The following is a 22,555-nucleotide window of genomic DNA, read 5'->3' on the forward strand; positions in this document are numbered from 1 at the left end:
TCCTGTTTATATTTATTATTATTATTATTTTAGTTTCCTTAAACTATTCCGTATTTTTTTCAGCATCTTTCTCGTTCCACAATTTTTGTGCTATTTCAACAAATCATATCAAAATGTTCAGCTCGTTCAGGACAATCCTGCTGTGACTTTTGGTATTGGTGCAACTTTAGCTTTTTGAAATATTTAACCTTTTCTGCCATTTTTTTCTCTCAGAAAATGAATCAACCTCATTTTCCATCGTTCAAATATTTAGATTTGTTTACAACCGTTTACTGCTCCTTTCACATTTTGTTCTGGTTCAGCTTCATTCAGCTTCCTTGTGCAAATTGTTAATTTTTTCAGCTACTTTCAGCTAATTTCAGCTGGGGGGGGGGGGGGGGGGGTGTTCAGCTCTTTTATGCTCCTTTCAGATTATTTCTGCTAACTAGAACATTTTTGTGCTTCTTCTAATTTCTTTCTGCTAATTTCAGCGTGTTCTGCTACTGTCACCTTATTTCTGCAAGTTTCAGCTATTTCTGTTATTTCAGCTACTATTTAGCCTGTTTTTAATGCTAATTTTAGCTTCTTTTTTTTTAGCTCATTCTACATTTTTGGCACTCATTGAAACTTTTATCAGCATAATTCAGCAAAAATGTGCTCTCCTCACTTCGTTCTGGTAATTTCAGCTTCTTTCTGCTTTTTAGATACTATTCAGCTGTTTGTGTTTTTTCCCCCAAATTTCTGCTTTTTTTAATATAATTTCCACTTTTCTGTGCTCATTTCTTGTTCTTTAAGCCTAATTGAGTGCTCTCTCCACTTTCTTCTGGTAAATTCTTTCTGCTTTTTCAGCTACTTTTCAGCTATTTTTTTTCTAATTTCAGTTTCTTTTTAGCTAATTTCCTAATTTTTGTGCTAATTTCTGCTTATTTAAACCACATTCAGCAAGTATGTGTTCTTTCTGCTTATTTCTGCAAACTTAGGCTTGTTCTTCCATTTCAGCTACATTTCAGCTACATTTCAGCTACATTCCAGCATGTTTATGGCTAATTTCAGCTGTTTTTCAGCAAGTTCTTCAGCAATAAGCATTCACATGCATTTTCGCAGGAAATGCATTTTCTCTAGTTTTTAGTTGTAATGGCCAGATTTGAGGTAAATTTTACTAAATATAGTGTATGATCTAGTTTGATTGGCTTTTATTCTTTATCTAGATTCAAATTTACACATTTTTATTGTTAACACTAAATCATAATCCTGGACTATTTTTATTCCTAAATAGAGTTTTTGAGTTTTCTGAAATATAACTATGTAGAGGATTATTCTAAAGACTGCAGATGCTATAGTCCTTTTTTTCACTGCTCAAAAGCTCCCTGCAAACATGTGACGTTTTAAAGGGTAATCCAGGCTAGGGGTTAGGGGTTGTAAATGGCTTTGAATCCAATCGGTATTGTAGGGAACTAAAACTCTGTGATACATCAATATTCTTTGAGGCTGCTGCACTTACGACTGAAACAGAGCGAGAAAAGCTCACTCCTGTTTACAAAAGTACATTCACCGATACAATTTTAAACGGCGGCTTGAAAACTGAAGTAAAAATTCACAAATATAAAATGATGAGGCTGATTTTCATCAAACTGCAAGCAGACAGCTCAGAGCTACTACAAGAGAATAACAGTCATGGTTTATTAAAAAGAATGATCATAAATTATTATCTCAGAAAATCATGCTTACTGTAGTTTACCACAGCCTGCAAGATGTAGTGTACCGCCCTCTCTTTATGCTGCTGTAGCTTACAAGTTTGTATCTGGGAGGGTTGTAATAATTACAAGATGTTACTGCAGTTTTGTTTATTGAAGCCCCGAGGGTTAAATATGTCAGACTGCTAATAGAAAAGCATTTATTGACTTGTTTTAGCAGGTCTAACCACATGAAAACCAGTTTAATCGTGCTGCGCTTAGGTTAGGAGTATAAAATGAGATTAATCGAGTGTCTGCAGGAAACTGAAACATTAAAAAGTGAATGTGAGTACAGTGATTGTGCTGACAGAGGGTGTCAGAGTTAATAAACCTAACATAAGAGAGAAGTGAACATATGCCAAATAAATCCTTTTACCTTGTAGCTCGCAACTGCTAGTCGAGATAGTCCATCAACGTATGGACCCAAAACTTTATGTTCCCTCACCCTCAAAGTCTGTCTCCCCCTGGACACAAAATAAGTTTAGAACATGGTAATTAAAACGGTCACTGATGGTAATTACTCCTGTTGCTACGCTTCAGCAGGACTAACACTATAGGCCTGGCTCTTTCTGATGCCTACTGCACACAGCTCACAGACTATTAGTCCATGGCTCTCTGACCTCAAGTCCAACTCACACTTGGTCTGAAAACTTCATCATTTGTAAATCCACAGCAAAAGCACATATGGCTGTCAGATGGTGTGCTTCTCTTTGGTTCATTTTACCAAGGTTAAAGGTCCTGACATAGCGAGAGTCAAAGGTTAGTGTCTAGGGCAGCAGACAGAGGCCTGCAGTCCTGATTTACTGCTGACCTGCTGGACATCAACTGTCCTCACTCAGTGACTGAAGAGCTGGATGCTAATCTTTTCATCCAGTGATCACTGCACATCACAGCTGCTGGCAGAAGACACCACAGTGCTCTCTCAGTGAATTACCTGGAGCTTACTGTATATTGAAGAGGTAAGATACATTTCCAAAATCAAAACAAAAAAAGACAGTGTGACATATTCATTATTAAGTTTACTGGTCTTATGTTTTTGATTTCCTGCTGCTGCTCTAATTACATTGACTGAATGATTTGGTTGTAAATGAACAAACTAATCACTTAAATAACACCAGCATCATTAAAAACACCACAATTTATAAACTCGACTATAAACTATTGATTTTTATTTGACTTAAGGAGACAAAATATATTTTTAAGATTGGGATTTACCAGAGCTAACATAGTACAGATATGATAAGACACTAAGAAAATTAATGTTCCATTTATTTGTGAAAGTGATAAAAGTATAGGTTTGTACCCTTTGGGGTCCAGCAGATCTCGAACCTTCTCGTTGTAAATCTCCATGTAGGATACCTCCACAGTGAAACTCTCCTCCTCCCGCTGTTCCTCCTTCGTTCGTTCAAACAAAGCGCTGCACAGGCGAGGAATCAGCCCCGGCTGGTCACCAGAACCCATCATGGTGTACGACTTTCCCGAACCTGAAACAAGCACATGCAAACACTGAGCAGACTGAGCGCAGCTGCTGTAATAAAACATTTTAAGAAAGTTTCTCTGCTACAGTTGGTGGTAAAAAGAATAAAAAACAAACTATTATTGTTGCTCGACATTTTAAAATTCAGAGTTTTGTCTTTTACAGGAGCTCTTATTTTACGTTATCAACCGTGGCAAACGACCTTGATATCAAGCTCCTTTTTGGGGACTGCCTATTAAAGCAGCCACCTATTATTATCCACCTGAAAAGGGTCTTACTCTTCCTTCAACTTCAATGTAGACTGAACAACATTGTGTACCTCCACAAATTTTATATCAAAACGACTGGCGAGCCACCGTGATGTGTGCTATTACTTTTATTGGCATTTCGAGTTACCATGGTGATGTAATTTGCAAAGAAAGACGCTATTTTTCTCATTGAAAAACTCTTGACAGAACTCTGAACAGCCTCTAACTCAGTGAGGTCACATGACCTAGAGGGAGAAGTCTGAACAAACACTGATTATCTTTTGAAGCCATTTTGGTTAAAGATGGCCTCCAAAGCTAATTTCAAATGGATATAACTCGGAGGTTTTTAGAGCTATTTAGTTGAAATTTGGCGTTTTGATAGCTGAGAGCAATCCCTAATTGACTGCTTGCAAATCAAAAATCCAAGATGGCCACCATAGCTTAAAATAAATTAAAAAAAAAAACTATATAACTTGATGATTTTTTTCTCATACTGAGCTGAAATTTGGTATTCTGAGAGTGAACCCAAACACATAGTACTGGCAAATTAACATTTTATAATGGTCGCAATGTGGCAGTCCCCATCAAAGTTTCTACAGGAACTTTCTAGTTCATTTTTCTCTCCCACAGACCCTGTGTTCATGAGCTTTAACTTTGTGGTTAAAATGTTGTAATGTTCAAATTGCAGGTACATGTTCATTTTCCTGAGAGAAAACCTTCAAGGTCTTGTTACAACACACTCACAGTGACAATATTCACAAGGCATTAACAAACAGTGCACTTCTCCTTTTGCTAAGGTTAAAACTGTGTAACAGAATAAACTCACAACAAATATTTTCATCAATTTGGCAACTAAATAGTGACAGGTCGAATTATAAATTACCAGTTTGTCCATAGGCAAAAATACAGGCATTGTAGCCCTGGAAGGCGTTGTGGAGAAGGCTTTCACCAAGGCACTGAAACACGACCTCCTGACCTGGAATGAAATGATATACACACAAAAAGTCATGAAACACAAGAATTATGCTAGTTATACTTTGAACTTCTCTAAGTTATGAGGTGAGGCATTGTTGCTAATGTAACAAGAAAAAAAAAACGCATCAACATTTCCTTTTAGGAACTAACCTGCAAATTTTTCCTTATCCGTTTCATCCATGGACCAGAAGCAATAATCGTAGGCAAAAACCTGAGAACATACAGAGGAAACAGTAGAAGTACAAAACTTACAGGAAGTCTGTCTACATTACAACAAAGCAGCAATCTCCAGGAGTAGAAAAAAATAATCTATGTTCATTATAAAGCAGCTGACATGGTAGAACAGAGACAGTTTTCCTGCTCATGTCAGCTGCACAGTGGGTTGATTCTCCTATAGCTCACCAATTTCAATAGAGGGCTTAAGTTTATGGCTTTTACACATTTTTATAAATAAATAAATCTTCTGAAATGGCACAAATTTTAGTTTATGTAGAGTCATCAGTATAACACAAGGGAGACTAGCATGTTGGTGACGTTCTATTACAGTTTTTGGTTACCATCAACCTATTCTCTTTTGTATAACATGAACTAGATCAGAAAAAAAAAAATCAGAAGGTAATGATAATGATGTTCCCTCAAAAATATCTACCACAAAGTTTCTGAAACCCTTATGTAAAAATTTAATTTTAAATAAATGGTAATAGGAAGAAGTAACCTAATGTTTGTGATCTAAGTAATAAAAATATTTGCTTTAATAAGTATTAAACTGAATAACCCTAGATATAACTATCATTTTATTACATTAAATTACTCAAGATGGAGAAATGATGGACGTTAAGTGTCATAGTGTTTGTACTGTAGTGTGTCAGTCAGTGTATCTTTACATGAACAGAAAAATAACCTGCAAATACAGACAACCAGTAAAGTGAAGTGGCCTAAAAACATACAAAATATTTCTGGGAACAAATAATAAATTTAAAAAAAAATTCACAAGACTTTTATGGTATTCATAGCCTTCCAAGTTATTCGTTTTATGGTTGCACACAGTCCTTTCATACAGCAGTGTCTTTGTTTTACACCGAGATGATTCATAATTATGGATCCAGCTCAGTTTTAAAATCGTCAACATGTGCTGGTGTATGCCGTTACCTTTGACTGATTCCTGATGATGTTGTGAAGGTCAAGGTCCATAGGAGCGCGTGGAAAGAAAAAAAAACATTTAGAGAACATTAATAAGGAATTCAGTGTGTTGGCCATTAAGAGCGAACATGTTCAGGGTACAGATGAGAGTCAGAAAAAGAAACGTAACCATAAATGAGATGTGCTAAAAGCAATTTTGGAACTATGATTAGAGAACTCGATTTGTTTTGAGTGGTCATTAATGGCACAAATGAGTCATTTCTATGTGTGTAAATATACTTTGTTTCCCTAAATTACATTTGCCATATGTCAAGTATGGCTATCAGAGGAGTTTATCAAAAATATTTAGTTGTTTTTAGAGTGTAATCTGTATTACCCTCAGAGCTAGGTGACTTATTTGAGGTATATCTGTGTGTGTTGTGAGAAGGGGTTGGCTCAGGGCTGATAAAATGCACAGCAGAATTGGATGATGGCATACAAAGGTTACTGGGTCGAGGTCACACAGAAGAGGACAAGCACATGTGGGGAAAACGCTTCTGAAGAAAGAGAAACAAACAAAAACAAACACTGCAACAATAACATTTATAAAGCAAAGTTCAAAGATTTTTTTAAGAAAATTAATCGTTAAAATACATTTTAAACAAATGCACGAGCTCACATACACTAGGCACATACTTGCAGAAACATTACAAGCATTTAGCTAACAGCATTGTCCTTAAAACACACACACAGAGTCAACATTATGTCGTTTACGCTGCATATGAGGAAATGTCAAAGCTGCAGGCCAGGGGCAATTTTATTGTTCAAAAGTATGAAAATTAACTACAGTTACTGCCAAAATAAAGAATAAACCTAGGCATTGACCTATATTGTACATTACAAAAAAAAAAAAAAGAGAGACCACAATTAGAAAATGAGTACTGTTACCTGAAATGCTTTTAGACATAGACGCTGATCCAAAAAGTGTAAATGTACTTGTATTCCATTTAAAACTGAGCCATTACAAAATAATTGTGTAGTTCAAAAGTACCATATCTAATCAGCTCTAGTTAGAGTAAAAGGTACTTATTTCACAAATCGCAACAGGCCAGGCAGGATGACTTCATATATATGTTTTCCCTTACGTTTTTAGGACAATTGAAGCAGTATAAACTTGTTCGTAGGCACATTCACGATCAAAATGTCAGTTTTCTGCTAACCTTTTAGATTCATATTCTAACACGTCTTACACAGCATTACTTAATCGATCAAAGCTACATTATTTGAAAAATCCCTAAACTAGATTGTTGAACCTAATAAATCTACAACTTTGTAAAGTTGAAGTGTGCAAAATACAGTACAAAGTGCTAATGTGGGCCTGTGACTTATATAGGAAAGAGCAGACATCATCTGATAACTGAACGTCTTCTCCTGATGCAAATTCAACAGACTGAAAACACTAAAAAGCTGCATTCATGCAGAATGCATAGGGCAGGGGTGCCCAATACGGCAATAGGTAATATCAGTAGATCGCACAGCGAAATAGATGTCAGACCTTTTTTAAAATGTATTAATTTTAAATGGACGTCAGCCTAACAATCCATCTTCACTATGCAAATCGTCACTTGATTGACATACAGCTTAGCCAATCTGAGACCGACCTCAGATTGATGACGCATAGGTCACCACGCATGCGCAAACAACGGCGCTCATGATTGACACACAGGGCAGCCAATCAGAGACCAGATCTTTTCTGACGCATAGGTCACCACGCATGCGCATTCAACCGCACTAAAAACAAACGAGTTGACTCGTAATAGCCTCCAGTTTATATCTAAACTCAAGAAAGTGCGTAAAATGAGTTGAGGAGCTGGACCAAGTAAGCAAAAAAAAAAATCTACTATTTCCATACGGAACGGGGGAGGACTTATTTTTTCTTCACAATGTCATATTCGAAGTTCGTTTCACCAGAGCAGCATTTTCGGACTATAGTCATAAATACTACGACACTGACTTCCTTCTGAAAAGCAAACTGAGATAAGAAAACAGTGAAGGAACTAAAATCCCAGTTATCAGGACAGCAGTCATTTTTCTTACAGCTGGCCAGCAGCGAAGCATCATTCCAGGTGAGTCACTTTAAGCACAAGAAGTCTTTTCAAGACGGAGAGATGGTAAAAGAGGCATTCGTTGAAGCAGCTGACTCGTTGTTCAGAGACTTTAAAAACAAACCAGAAATATTATCTTCATCAAAACGCTCCAGGTATCAAGAAATGCGGTTCAAGTTAAGAGCAGCTGCTGTCAGGGCTGAGTTTTCACTTTTCTTCTCAAGTTCTCAGGTTATTTTTCAAACATGAAGTTATTCTTGGCGTTTTCTGTTCCTTTGTGTGAAGAACAGAAGTTATTGCTGGGTTTAGTTTATTATTTTGTACGCGGACAGTAAAAATAAATTGTCACTTTTTTTTAAACAAACTTTTGGGTTTTATCATTTATGTTGCGTCCACAGTGAGCTGGGACTTATTCGTTCATTCAACCTTTATTTATCCAGGTTAGTCTCATTGAGTCACGAGGACTCATTTACAAGAGACTTGTTTTAGACTGACAACATATAAAGTACAGACAACAATAAACTGCAGTAAAATGCACTTAAAATAAAAGTAGTGTTATAAAACAATAAATCAAGGAGCAAAAGAAAGCATAGTAAAATACTAAAAACAAGAAGGTAAAACAAGAGTGTAAAACAAACAAAGCATACTAAATATGTTTATAAATATGTACATATTTTGTATTTTTATAGTAGGCAGATCACTTGGACTTGGTCATTTTAAAAGTAGCTTCCATGCTGAAAAAGGTGTGGGCACCCCTGGCATAGGGCATCATGTTTAACTGAACCAATTCAACTCATCACCATTTATTCTGTAACTGAAGATCAACACCGCAACCAAGAAAAAAAGCTGCATACCATTCGTCCTTGCTGTGTTAAAAGTCAAAATATGTTCATCTTAGAAACAGCGCTCTTTAACAGAATCAAAACTTGTCAAATTGTAGGGAATCACAAACACACTAATGAAAATGTGTTTGTGCATAAATTGATCACTGTAAGCCTCGAGGCCAAGGTTCTGTTGGAGTGGTTCATTCTTCCAAGTTGGGTCATGTTTAAACGTCTTGATGTGATTCTTCCCAACAGGCAAGTTCGTTGCTCCATTCTTATTCAAAAGTTGACATGGAAGTCATTTCTGTAGACGGTTACAATGCCTGAAGACACCACATCTCCTCCTTTGCTATACCCTTTTCCTCCTCATCTGTAAAAATAATGCCAGAGGTTTCCTCGGACAGCTTGACAGATACATCCTGTAATTAGGTCTGCAGATGGTAAAATTAGCTACTTCCTGGATATCTTTTTGTTGCACAGCAACAAGGACTGAACTGTACGATTGTACAACTGTACTGTTGTCTGAGTGTTGTTCCCCCTCCTCTACACTCTGCACCCTAACCACTGTGGTGAGCACATCACCCTATGCATCCTGTGTGAAAGTACCATAAAGCTCTAGAAAAACTGTGAATGAATGAACATGGCTTGCACAGTGAAGAGTTTTGAAGCGGTTTGAGTAACAGAAATAAACCGCATGCTCTGCAGGTAATTGCAAAATTGTTTGTCATTAAGAAGTGTGTACCTCTTCCTAATTTACAGTGCATCCAAGATCAAGGTCAAGTTGTGTCTTTATTGTCATTCACATCACATGTGGTACACGAGGTGGAACGAAACTATGTGCACAGGGTCCCAGTCCCAATTACATCCAAAAAGTATTCACAGCACTTCACTAATTCCACATTTTATGTTACAGCCTTATTCTAAATTGTATTAATTTCTTTCCTCAAAATTCTACACACAATACCCCATTATGACAATATGAAAAAAGACTGAGATTTTTGCAAATTTATTAAAAATAGAAAACTAAGAAATCACATTTACGTAAGTATTCACAGCCTTTGTCATGAAGCTCAAATTAGCTGCATCCCGTTTCTACTGACCATCCTTGAGATGTTTCTACAACTTAAATGGAGTTCAGCTGTGGTAAATTCAGTTGATTGGACTTCATTTGAAAGGCACACACCTGTCTATATAAGGTCCCACAGTTGACAGTGCATGTCAGAGCGCAAACACCAAGCATGAAGTCAAAGGAATTTTCCGCAGACCTTCGAGACCGGATTGTGTTGAGGCACAAATCTGGGGAAGGATACAGAAATTTTTCTGCTGCTTTGAAGGTCCCAATGAGCACAGTGGACTCCATCATTCGTAAATGGAAGAAGTTTGGAACCACCAGGACTCTTCCTAGAGTTGGGACGGCCATCTAAACTGAGCGATCGGTGGAGAAGGACCTTAGCCAGGGAGGTGGCCAGGAACCTGATGGTCACTCTGTCAGAGCTCCAGTATTCCTCTGTGGAGAGGAGAAGCTTCCAGAAGGACAACTATCTGTAGCAATCCACCAATCAGACCTCTGCATGGCAGAGTGGCCAGACGAAAGCCACTCCTTAATAAAAGACACATGGCAGCCCATCTGGAGTTTGACAAAAGGCACCTGAAGGACTCTCAGACCAGGAGAAACAAAATTCTCTGGTCTGATGAAACAAAGATTGAACTCTTTGCTGTGAACGTCATGTTTGGAGGAAACCAGGCACCGCTCATCACCAGCCCAATACCATCCCTACAGTGAAGCATGGTGGTGGCAGCATCATGCTATGGGGGTGTTTTTCAGCAACAGGAACTGGCAGACCGGGCAGGATAGAAGGAACAATGAATACAGTGATGTACAGAGACATCCTGGATGAAAACCTGCTCCAGAGCGCTCCTGACCTCATACTGGTGCAAAGTTTCATTTTTCAGCAGGACAACAACCCAAAGCACACGGCCAAGATCTCAAAGGTTTCAGGATCACTCCATGAATGTCCTGGAGTGGCCAAGTCAGAGTCCAGATCTGAATCTGATCGAACATCTCTGGAGATACAGTATCTGAAAATGGCTGCACAGACGTCTCCCATCCAACCTGATGGATCTTGAGAAGAAGAATGGGGAAAAACTGCCTAAAGACAGGTGTGCTAAGCTTGAAGCATCATATTCAAAAAAGACTTGAAGCTGTAACTGATGCCAAAGGTGGATCAACAAAGTTTTAAGCAAAGACTGTGAATACTTGCGTAAACGTGAATTCTTAGTTTTTTATTTAAATAAGTTTGCTAAAATCTCAAAAAATCTGTCTTCACATTGTCATAATGGGGTATTGTGGGTAGAATTTCGAAAAAAGAGATTAATACAATTTGGAATAAAGCTGTAACAACAAAATGTGGAAAAAGTGAAGCACTGTGAATACTTTCTGGATGCACTGTGCATGTACAAAACCCAAGAGAGATTTCCATGATTAAAACAAAAAGTATTTAGTTCAGGAGAATTATCACAATATTTTTGATACATGTTAAAACGAATTCTTGAGCAGAAACAATACTAGCCTCGACCTAAATAATGAGTCCTCTTGTACGAAAAGTGGAAAAAAACATAAATAAAACATTAATGAAATCTAATTAAGTGATTGTTATGCATTTATTTGCAATAATCACTTTTCTCTATTTTAGTTTGAATTTGCAATTCTTCTTCTCAAGAGCAAGACATGACAGCTAAAACTCCTCGCACACCTGTTTCTTTTTACTCGTGCACATTCTTTATAAGCCACCAAAACTTCACTTCTTACACAACCTGCCAACAATCTGTAACTCTTCATATTTCACAGACGTTCCATTGCAGACGAGCTGCACTCAGAGCAGATTCATGCACGGCTCCTCCTATCTGCAGATTTAATTTATTCCAGTAGCTTTTAAAAATAGCAACACAATTATCGCTTTGTTTTCACTGCCTTCTTTTTATGCAAACACAACAAAAACAGATGGGTTTTGAACTTGTCCACCTATATCCTGCCATGTGCTATTTAAAAGTTTTGTGATATTTGTGAGTCGTAGCTTCAAGATATTTTTGTTTGTCTGAAAGCTCCTTTATGCCTCTAATCTCCCTGCAGCCATTTCTCCGGTTAAGGAATGAAATTAGCGTGGCAAGTTTTGACATACATAATGATGACAGCTGTCATGGTTGCTTCAGAGGCCATAGGAGAAGAGGGGTCACCCATATTTTGCGAGCAAACACCCATTAACAGAGTTTGGGGCCACAACTGACGAATAACAAGGGAGAACGAGACGGTCAGGAGAGTGTGAACCCGCCTTCTCATAGCTTTGAAACAATCCTATTCGTTCCTCCTCTCTTCAGCTGGTTGCCGTAATTTAAAAAATAACTTAATGCATGATTGCTTCCCACCCTCCTCTTTGTTTCCCTACTGTTACTGCATTCTTTTTTTCCCCCCTCTCTCTTGCACCGTAGCATCCACGGCTGTGGAGGAAGGAAAGAAAGCTAAAAGGTAGCCATGGGATTTAGAGGGAATCGAGACTGAAGTTGAGACTGGAATTTTAAGCTGAAGTACAAAGGTCATCAGGGTAACAGGGTACATACTCATGGCACATGTCAACAGGAGATGTAAGAAGCTAATTCTTCATTACAGTGCACACAGACTGCAGAGCCACAGGACAATAGATCCTCATGCTGTGAGCATGATTATATAGAAGACAGCCTGTGCAAACATCCAAACTATGAAAACCAGGCTAGTGTTTTCTCAGACTTAAATATGTATATTAGTAAAGCAGTTTAAAGACTTCCACTATTACAAGATGGCCTCAAACATACATGGATACACCCACACACTCAAAAACATACAACATCAGCTCAGACACAGAGCCAAACAGCCTCTTTTGTCTATCGTCTTGGAAACCAGGCTGCTTGTGTTTGCATCACTAACATGGGACAGATCTTTGTCCGAGCGTGTCAACATTTAGCTTCCTCAGTCCAGAGCAAACAGCCTTAGGTCATCATGCAAACTGCAGTGTCTGATCATAAAGCTGCAGGGGGGGTAAATCTCTGCTTATCAGACAGACTGGTACATAGTGCCCTGACATCTCTGGTTGTTCTAACAGGGGGGAAAAAAGAGAAAAATGTGTCACGGACACTGGACAACAAACAAAAAGTCATTTCATGTTAAACAGGACAAATACAGCTTAGCTCTCAGAGTTCATAAAGAGGCAGTATTGTGATTCATAGTACTGTTTCCTATATGAGCATTTGTAAGCTAGAAGTCACTGTTTGTAAACCTTATAGATACACAAATTTCTAAACATAATAGAAACACTGCACACACATTACTGATTATCTTTGGTCTACTTAAATACTACGAATACTGATCAAATCTGCACTCTCTTGTGGTCGCAAGAGACTAAGGTTGTTTTCACACCTGATAGTCCGGTAGACTCGGTTTGACTGGGGACCAATATTCAGAACATTTGTTTACATTTTCAGCTGGTGCAGTTTGTATTCACACTGCACCGAGTCAATCGAGTCAACCTGTTCCCCCACTCGCCTGTGGTGGCGCTGCACCAAGAACTACTGAAGGAAACGGCACAAAAACATCTGAAGAAGACACTTCTTCTTCTGGAAATAAAAACAAAAATAGAGTGGTGTCAAATTTTAGTACTTTTAGGATTTCTGTTCAGTCATTTTTTAACAATGGACTCAGAATGAGCAGAAGATGAGGCAGAAGACCATGGAGAATGTTGTTTTTCACACAAGGCGACAGACGGCTCCGTATGAGGTAAGAGAAATGCCCGTTTGTTTTGGTTGTATTTACCCAGAATGCCCTGCGCTGTAGTCCAATTCCTGCTTTTGGAGCAGTCTCCGGTCCGCTTGCATTCACAATACATTCAAACCACGCCAGAGTTCACTTAAACTGAATCGAGACCTAGGTATTCAGACGAACCAGACTTCACTTTTTTGGTCCGCATCAGAGTTCGATTGCACATTCACACCTCCCCAAACCGAACCAGACTTTCTAGGCAAATGGACTAGAGTTTGATTAAAGCGGACTAAACAGGGCTGGTGTGAATTCACCCTAAAAGACTCCATAATCACAGATTGTTCTGATTTTATATTTTAAATTATTATTGTTTATACAACAGCACAAATTGTAACAATGTTGTTTTCCTTTGGGGAAAGAACAAAGTATTCCTCGTATTCAGTTTAACATATTAGGCCTACTGCAAATTGGAAATGTCTACAAACAATATGTATTCAAGGTTTGTCAAGTCTGTTTGGTTTATAAGCAGAAAATCATTTCAGGGGCTCATTTGTGAGCTACAAAGGTTTCAAATTAGTTTTTGTGCAACACAGGGTTTATAAAAGTGTGAAAGTTTACAGGCTTAATGTTTAATTTATCTTTACTGTAAACCAAATTTACACTTTTAGAAAGGACATACATATACCTTTGGTGTGGTTCCAGTTTGTTGTTTTTTTAATATTAAATTTAAAGGGGCATATTAATATTTGCTGATATTCCAATTATTGAAATAAGATACACCAGAACAGATACAATTTGAATTCTGTACAAACCCATCCTCTCTTTATTATCCCTTCTTTTCTTCTAAATATGTCTCCACATATTTAAACAAAGGAAGTCCTGGTGACTCAGTCAGCTTAAGCAAACATCAGGCACCTGCAGCGCACTAACTTAACCGACTTCCTCTATGAACCCACTGCTGTCTTTTTTTTTTCCCAACAACCAAACAAAGTACTACATCAATGTAAACTGGACTCAAACAAGCAAAATTAAAACAGCATCTGCACAATAAGAGCAGCAGTCAAGTCAGCCCATCCTGCTGTCGCTCCCTCGCCGCTTTGTCACAAACCGACAGAGAAGGAACCTACAGCTCCGCTCTTGTTCACTCCTCCATAAACGTCACTGAGGAAAGTTTATGGTCGACAGATGCTAGAGTAAATTAAGCTTTACCCCCCCTCTTCCATCTTCTCCTCACTCATGGAAGGGGCTCCCTGGTCATCATCAGCGACCCGGAGTTAACCTCCCACCGAGCTGCCATGGCAACAGATGAATTGAGGAAAGCGGGCAGTGGGAAGTTACGATCCGATGGAGCGAGGGGAAAGAAGATCGGAGTAGAGTGACTTTTTATGAACAAGTGTCTGTGTCTGGCTGCGTATCAATGCTGCTGTCTGTTTTTCTAGCCAGCTCTAAAACACACACACACACAAACACACACACACACACACCTGCTGCTGTCTGCTCCTGAACCTCAGGCTGAATCCAACTTTATTTACTGATTCTAGTCAGGCAGGCAGCAGTCAGCTCCAAAACGTACAGAGGCCCTTTCTTCCAGCACAGCTTACTTTCCCAAAGATGATCAGTCAGTACTTAAGCTTGACTCAACAGCTGATTTTGCGTCATTACATAAAAAAAGCAGCTTTTAGATTACGTTTGGAATAATGACCTTTATAACCTGCCTTCTCAGTGGAACACACATTCCTGCTCTGCCTTGTAACTAAATCTAATACTTCTAAAAGCCTCTCTCAGAATGAGGATTAAAACACCGGAGTACAAGCACAGTTTGGCATAGCCCAATAAGAACAGCTGGTCAGCAAGATGAGAGAAAATAAACCCAAGAGATGACAAAAAAGAAACAGGTGGTGTGAGGTGACATTTGTTGGTCATGATGTAGGCTTTTCTTGCCAAAAACTACATCATGAGGACCAAACATGTTCCCATCAAAGCTTTTAGAGAAAAAACAAAACAAAGCATACATTCCTAAGCGTCTGTATTTTGGTCAGAGTGCAGGAATCAAGACAAAAACTGTTGGACTGCCATGACAGTATTTGCATGTTTAAAGCAACTAAAAAAACGCACGATTATTTTAAAAAGTTGCAACTCCATATCTGCAAGTCTTCCATCCATTATCTTTTACCTGCTTTCTTCCTTTTCAGGTTGGGGGGGGGGGTGTCATTGGTGCCCATTTCCAGCAGTCACTGTGCAAGAGGCAGGGGACACCCTGGACAGATCTCCAGTCCATCATAGAGACAAATGAGACAACCATTCACTCTCTCACTCACACCTAGGGACAATTTAGAGTTACCAATCAGCCTAACATGCATGTTTTTGGTCTGTGGGAGGAAACCAGAGTACCCAGAGAAAACCCACGCATGCACAGAGAACATGCAAACTCCACCCAGAATCGTTTCATCACTCCACATCTTTATTACATATTTAACAGTCCAGTGACTATGCTAACCACACCTAGCAGAGCTAGAGAAGAGCTATTCTACTAAATTACTCAGGGTCCACAGTTACTGAAAGCCAAGAGCTCAGGGACCAGACATCCATTAGTTATTCTCATTAAGTAAGTGTGTTTTATCATTTAATATTTAGTTTTATTTTAAAATGAACCAAGTGGTGGGCCAAACTGAGCACACCCGTGGGCCTGATTTGGCCCCCGGGCTGCCAGTTGAATAGCCCTGAGCTAGAGGGTGTAAAATTACTATCAGTGTGGGATTTATGAAAATTTCAGCAGTTTAAGCTGACATCTTTAAGCACACTTAACAGTCAATTATCAATTTGCCAAAAAGGTATTTATCCTAATGAAATCTTGTCTAGACAATTAATAAAATTAGTCCCACAATTTGTTCTAAAATACGTCAGACCATGAAAATGACTGTACTCTCCCACCTTGAGAAGACCCAAAAGCATGCAGTCTCGTACATTCAGCGCTGTGGGGGCAGGACTGATACAGAAAAACGTTGCGCTGTCAGAAGTGTTTTCAAGTGGAGGATGAGAGTTACATTGAGAATTGTAATTCTTTATTCCAAAATATTGTATCCAAATAAAAAAAATGCAGCTGACTAAACTGGAATTAGCTGTCCATTATTTTTGGTGGAAGTTATAGTATTATTTTGTTTTTGTTATAATTTTCAAACTATTGACAAGAACATCTGCAAGTTTATTCATCTAGTCATTTTCTGCAGTTGTGAATGAATTTTATGAACGTTTGTTGAAATGATACTAAAAACGCATTTGAATAGCTTTTATTTGAATTCAAAAGAACGTAACAAATAAACACACATTTATCATTTCTAGATTTTGACACTGTCCATTATGTAAGGATGTATCCCTCAACATGTAAAGACAAGAATTTGACAATTGTTTTTTAGCTGGATCGAGTATGTATGAAGGAAATAAATCAGTGGTGTTGAACCAAAGCGTAATCATATAAATAGCATGCTTACCTGGAGTCAGACTTTCCAAGGTTAGCTCCAGCAGGGTGGAGAATTGTCTGGTTCTTCGCCATGTCCACAATACATTTTGTGTTTAAGTCCTTTTCTGTTGATCAGACAAAAAATAATGTTACTACCACAACTTTGGAGACCAAATTACAAGTAAACTTGATTGAAAATAACTCAAAAGTTTGGAAAATTGGATTGGATAAGAGACACCTTTTACAAACGCTATCTGATTATATTGATTCTCATTATTAAAGATCCAACTTGAACTAAAACAGCACTCCAACAATAATTATTTTATCTGTTATATTTAACCAATAAATGAGCATGTTGGGACACAGAATCTAAAAATGACCTTTTACCTTGGAGCAGGCATTGTGGCTAATCAATAAAACAGGACTGTGTGTGCCATGATGCAACCACTTGATCTTTAGAAGACCAACTAACAGTTTCCAACTCAGCCTCAAGAGTGTCCCTAACGCTTTGTCCACTCAGGTAAGTGTCTCGAGTTGGAGGAGTCAGCAAATAATGATATATGAACAGTTACTCTTTACTGGGTTTAAAAAGTGACAAATGGTCTATTTGCTCTCACAGTAATTAGACTTTTATGGTCAGTATTCACACAAAAACCTAACTAGAATAACCCAGAGGTTATTCTGAGAAGTCACTGACATGAAAAAAAAGGAAAAATTAAAACAGGATCCTTCCTGGAAAGGATATCCTCTTTTTGCCTAACTCTAGAGAAAGGTCAGAGGTCAGTTTGAGAACTGCACTTCTTCAGCATGTTTGCCAAAGGACAATTACTGACCAACTAATTTTGTCCTTCAACTGTAGGAGCTGGTTCAGAGCCCTCATGTAAACAAGATCCATCCTGCTCAACCCCAAACAATATCATTACCTAGTTATTACTCATTTTTTTCTTATAAATGATATACCAGTACTCAAAAAAGAAGTTGTTTGATGTGTCTTGTATGACTAGTTTGCCTTTTAAAAACTAAAATACACATCACAACGTGTCATATTTGTATAGGTCAAATGTATTTATTTTTCCTTCTTTGAGGGAGTTTGTCACCATATTCCAAAGTCAACATATTAGGCTGAAATAATTGTTAATAAGACACAAGGACACAAAACAAAAGGGAGGCCTAAATTCATATTTGCCATTGTGCATGCATAGGCTTGCAAGAGTATGCTATTGTTCGTAGGCTAATGTGTTAGGACAGGAAACCATCGGTGGTTTCAATTCCTCTCTTCAACAAGAACTATCTTTAACAGCAACACACAAATGCAGTTGAGTTTTATAATAAGCAAATTTCTGTTGCTTTTTATGATTTAAGCGCAACTACCGTAGAGCAGGTATAACCGATATAATCAGTAAGTCAGGCTGAAGCTGGTCACCATGGATGAAGTGCTTCAAGCTTATAAACAATCCAAGATGGATTGAAGTGTAAAGAAAGCAATTTCAAACCCCTCCCTTTTCTACAGTGTGCAATGATTTCATCCAGTGACCACTAATAATTTTGATGATTGCATCCTTGTTGAGGAAAACTAAAATCAGGCAAAAGTATTTTTAACTGCTGCAGACACTGTCACAAAGTTCCTATTTCAAATGCCTTCCTGTCCTGTGAAGTACAAAAAAATAAAAGATAAATAAAAAGGTTTTATTCAACTGACAAAAACGAACTAACTTTGTAATGGGGGTTGATAAAGTAGCCCAGCGAAGCCTACAGGTCAGATTCAGAATCATGTCATTTGCCTTCAGATGCATAGAGGGCAGTTTCAATCTAAGCAGTTCTAGACTTGATGAAGTGTAGCTGCTGCTAATTAAACCAGAAACATTTGGTACCGGTACTTCCAGCAGAGAGCAGGCAACACTGCTCCTGGTATGAAAAAATAGTCAGAACCATGGAAACTTGGTGTTAAAAGGTAAATGGACTCCTGTCCAATTCCTCTGCTGTCAAGGTTACCACAAAGCAGAACAAAAACAGTGAGACTTACGGAAACGCAGATGGTTCGAAGTAGAAAACGATGCACTTATCTACTTTTACTTCTGCCTACAATACCCATGGGCGCCTTATAATACAGCTTCAATCGTACTTCCTGCTCAGCCAGGGGGGAAAGTGTGATGCCGTATGGTTCAGAGGATAAAACCTAGCCATTGTTACCAGCCTCTGGCTCCTCCATAACCAGCTCTCACTTTCCACTGGCCTTTTCTCTGGTCCTTTCCTGAGCTTCCAACTGTGGTGAGGTTTGGCACAACAGTCCTGCACTCAGCCAGGAAGCTCACTAGCCGTGGCACTGCCGTTGCTAAGCCTGAGGTTGCTCTGTTCTTCGAAGGCCACAGTCATGGGAACATGGAACATTATGCAGCATTAGCAAACACTCGTGCAAACTCACTCCCTTCCTGCCTTTGTCCAGCCGGGCAGCAACACCACCTCTCCTGTTAAACCTGGGATTCACTGGGATACTGCTCTTAAGGTTTCAGAGTTTCAGATCTCAGTCACCACACCTCTGAACAAATGTGAATGGAGCGCTGTTCCTCAGCTTCTGCTCCTGTATCCTAAAGCAGCTGTCTGAGAGTAAAGGGCAGAAGAAAACCTGAGAACAATCTGAGCAACTCAAAACATATGTGGAGAGACCCTGATAACAATACCCTAACTGTGACTACTTTGTTGCAATAAAATATGGGAAAAAAAATTGTATCTTATTGGAGCACCAACCAACCACACAAAATCACTACAGAAATAATCAGGATGCCAATAGTTTAAATGCAGAACTGCAAACAGCATTTAACAAAACATTAGCTTTCATACTGGCTTCATGTAAATTTACCTTGAAAAAAAAAGTTAAACAATACTTTGATCGACAGCTTGACATCGGTTACCTGGTTTAACTTTAAAAAAAATGGAAAAGGAAATGATGCTACTGAAACTAGCAAGAATGTGCACTTGTTTTCACAAGGTCATGGTCAGATAGAGAGAAAACAAAGAGATCAGAGAGATACAAGTGATATTTGCACAAGAAATCCATACAACTATTGATCCGAATGGACTCAACTTGAGAAAACTGACACAGCTAACCTTAACCTCCCTTCATTTTTACATCACAACCTTGAACATCCCAAACATCCAGCGTCAACTAACAAAAAACAAAAAAAAGACATTTCATGTCTAACCTTAGAGACAACCCTCCGGAAAGTGGAGCATCTCTGCATGAGTGCAGACAGTGAATACTCTGCCTGTGGGGACAGCGTGGAGATCCACTGCCTCGATCTTGTAACCTTCTGTCAGTCAACATCTCTCCCTTCACAGTTCTCCTCCTCCTTTAATGGGACACATGGTATCCCGCTGGTGGCTGATCCATAGGGGCAGGTGGGGTGAAGCCCCACCTAAAAAAAAATTATTTGCCCCACAAAGTAGTTCCTCCTAATAAAGTTAACTACTTATTTACTGAGCTTGTTGTGTATTGTTTTGTTCTGTATATTTTTCAACTATTTTGACAATTTTAAGTGGAATTTAAAATGATTTTTTTGTGATTCATCCTCAGTGTTTTACTTATTTACCATTATAGGGCATTAACTTTCAATGACCCGCATTCATCACGCAGATCCAAACGTGTGGCCAGTGAACCAACAGGAAGGTCCAATAGGGTTTCATTTGGGGCATCTGATTTTTTGCCCTGTGGACACATTCGGCTGGTTTTAGGGCATTGATTTGATCTCTACCTACACCTGTCATGAGCTCAAACCCAGGAATAGATTTAGAGAAACCTTCTGAGACCAACAGTGGAGATATTCTGTTTTAAAATCCATTTGGAGCAGACAGTGGGGACCCGAACAGAAAACTGAAAAGGACAGAGGAAAAGAACAGGAAATTTCCTCCAACATGGTAGGACCTTAAACAACTTTTGTATGTGTGGCTGTGATGGCGCAATGGTTGAAGCAGCGGTCTTGTAACTGTGTTTGATCCCCATTTAAATCTTCTGTTGGATTTGGTGATGATATATTATAACCTCATTTTTATCTTTTATATTATTTTAGAGGTACTTCACAGAGCTTTTTCCTCCCATTTAACTGTGTTAATCTGGAGTGTTATTTCAGCATTATTACCAGTACTTCAAATCAAATTAGAAATGCAATTCAGAAAGCTGTGCACCTTTTGGCCGGGGGTGGGAGGTGTCAGCTTCTCTGATTTATATGTTTTTCCTGAGACAATCTCGACCCGCAGGAGGGAGACAAATGGCAAAGACTTTGGGTATACGCACACATACACACACACAAAACCACAAAAAAAATAATAATAATAAAACACCCCACCAGCTATAGTAAATATTAAGCAACACATACCCGGGTTTTGTTTCCCCCCCCCCATACAAAATGTAACGCAATTTGTAACAATTTTCAGAAAATTAAAGTCCACCCCACTAGTATTATTGCTCAGGAGCCGTCGCCGCCCATGGCACAAAGCCATTTTGGCAAACAACCACAAAATGTCATCTGTGCCTTTCTATGCAGTGCTGGAAATAAGCGACAATAATTGCCTGGCCCAGTAGAGCGTGAATGAAGACTTGTGCGAGACTGAGTCTTTGTTACCCAAGCTTTTCTGAAATTAGACATGAGGATGTGACAACATGCAGCAGGCCTAGGAAGCTCGGTGGACACATGCACAGCAGGGTGGCATCGCTTTTAGACCACAGTGACAGGAGGAAAACAAAGCTTCTTGTTAAAAACGATGTCACCATGCAACTTAATTCCCTGCTAATGACACAGCATACTGATGCTCCCAAAAACCTTACAATGTAGTAAGTTTTTCTGATCCTGGATGTTGAAGCCAAAATCGCTTCTGCTAAACTACTGACTCGGCTGATGTGCTCAGTAAGTGATAAATGAAATCAAGACACTATTGGCATCTCTATTAACCAGAGAGACAAAGCATCCAGGCTTTCAAAACAGCAAATCTCACAAAGCAGCATGACTTTAAATCTTATGGGATGGCAGGCATCCATAGGGAAAGCCCCTTGGCAGCCTTGTAAAAAACATGTGGCATCCAAACCAGCCAGCAGCTCATTTCACTAATGGCTAGTGATTTCTTACTGCCATCCCATGCTCGGAAAATTGAGCAGTGTGTGCTTGAGACAAGCCAGTCTCCTCTGAACAATGCCTCAAGAAGATGCAGCTCGACAGTGGTGAAGATGAAGCAGACAGCAAAAGAGCCCTCACAAACACGATCTCCAGTCCTGCTGCAGTTTAGCGTTCAGATTAGTTTTTACTCCAGGTTGGAATATGACAAATGTGAGCAGAATGAACCCCTCTCACCTCTCCTGTTCATGGGCCGAACTCGAACAGCCACCTTGACGTTGGAGTCGTTCAGGCTGGGCTCCTCCATGCTGACTCCAGGGAGGGAAGCAGCGTCCAAAATAAATCAGCTCCTCAACCGAATGATCATCTAAAATCCTGGAAATGTTGCGCTAGCCGAGCTGTCGGCCAGCTAGTCTCTCACAGCATGGCCCCATGGTGAACCAGACATGTCCACAGTGAGAGAGGAAAAAAAGACACAAAAAAAGCTCCGGCTGAATCCCACAGGAAGCCAGTCGCCGCTGCCTATTTTCTTCTTCTGTTCATATTTCAGGCTAAAACCAGTCCTCAAAGGCGTAGGAGCTGAAAGGGGAATGAGAAATGTACGTCACTATAAATATAATATGTGCTCAGGTTTGAGAGTGAGGAAACACATCAGTTATTTGCAAAGCAAAGAGGGAAAAAAAAAGGGCTAGCCAGCTAATTTGCCAGGCAAAACTAAGGAGGAGCAGCGGCGGAAGGAAGGGAGCAAGT

The 22,555-nt window shown here is 39.1% G+C and overlaps 1 protein-coding gene across 1 annotated transcript in view; it reads right to left on the reverse strand.

The window, feature by feature from the left end:
- The window catches only part of kif13ba (kinesin family member 13Ba), a gene marked incomplete in the record, with an annotated part of 44,394 nt that extends 22,059 nt beyond the window's left edge, over positions 1-22,335 (reverse strand). The window contains 7 exon segments of the mRNA XM_037691155.1: positions 2,089-2,176; positions 3,016-3,196; positions 4,321-4,413; positions 4,563-4,623; positions 5,562-5,574; positions 16,735-16,828; positions 22,043-22,335. Of these exon segments, the coding sequence (XP_037547083.1) occupies positions 2,089-2,176; positions 3,016-3,196; positions 4,321-4,413; positions 4,563-4,623; positions 5,562-5,574; positions 16,735-16,828; positions 22,043-22,112 (600 nt within the window).
- Between the last annotated feature and the right edge of the window lie 220 nt (positions 22,336-22,555).

This window comes from Nematolebias whitei, chromosome 2 (assembly GCF_014905685.2).
Source record: "Nematolebias whitei isolate Nwh7 chromosome 2, NemWhi1, whole genome shotgun sequence".
NCBI lineage: Eukaryota > Metazoa > Chordata > Actinopteri > Cyprinodontiformes > Rivulidae > Nematolebias > Nematolebias whitei.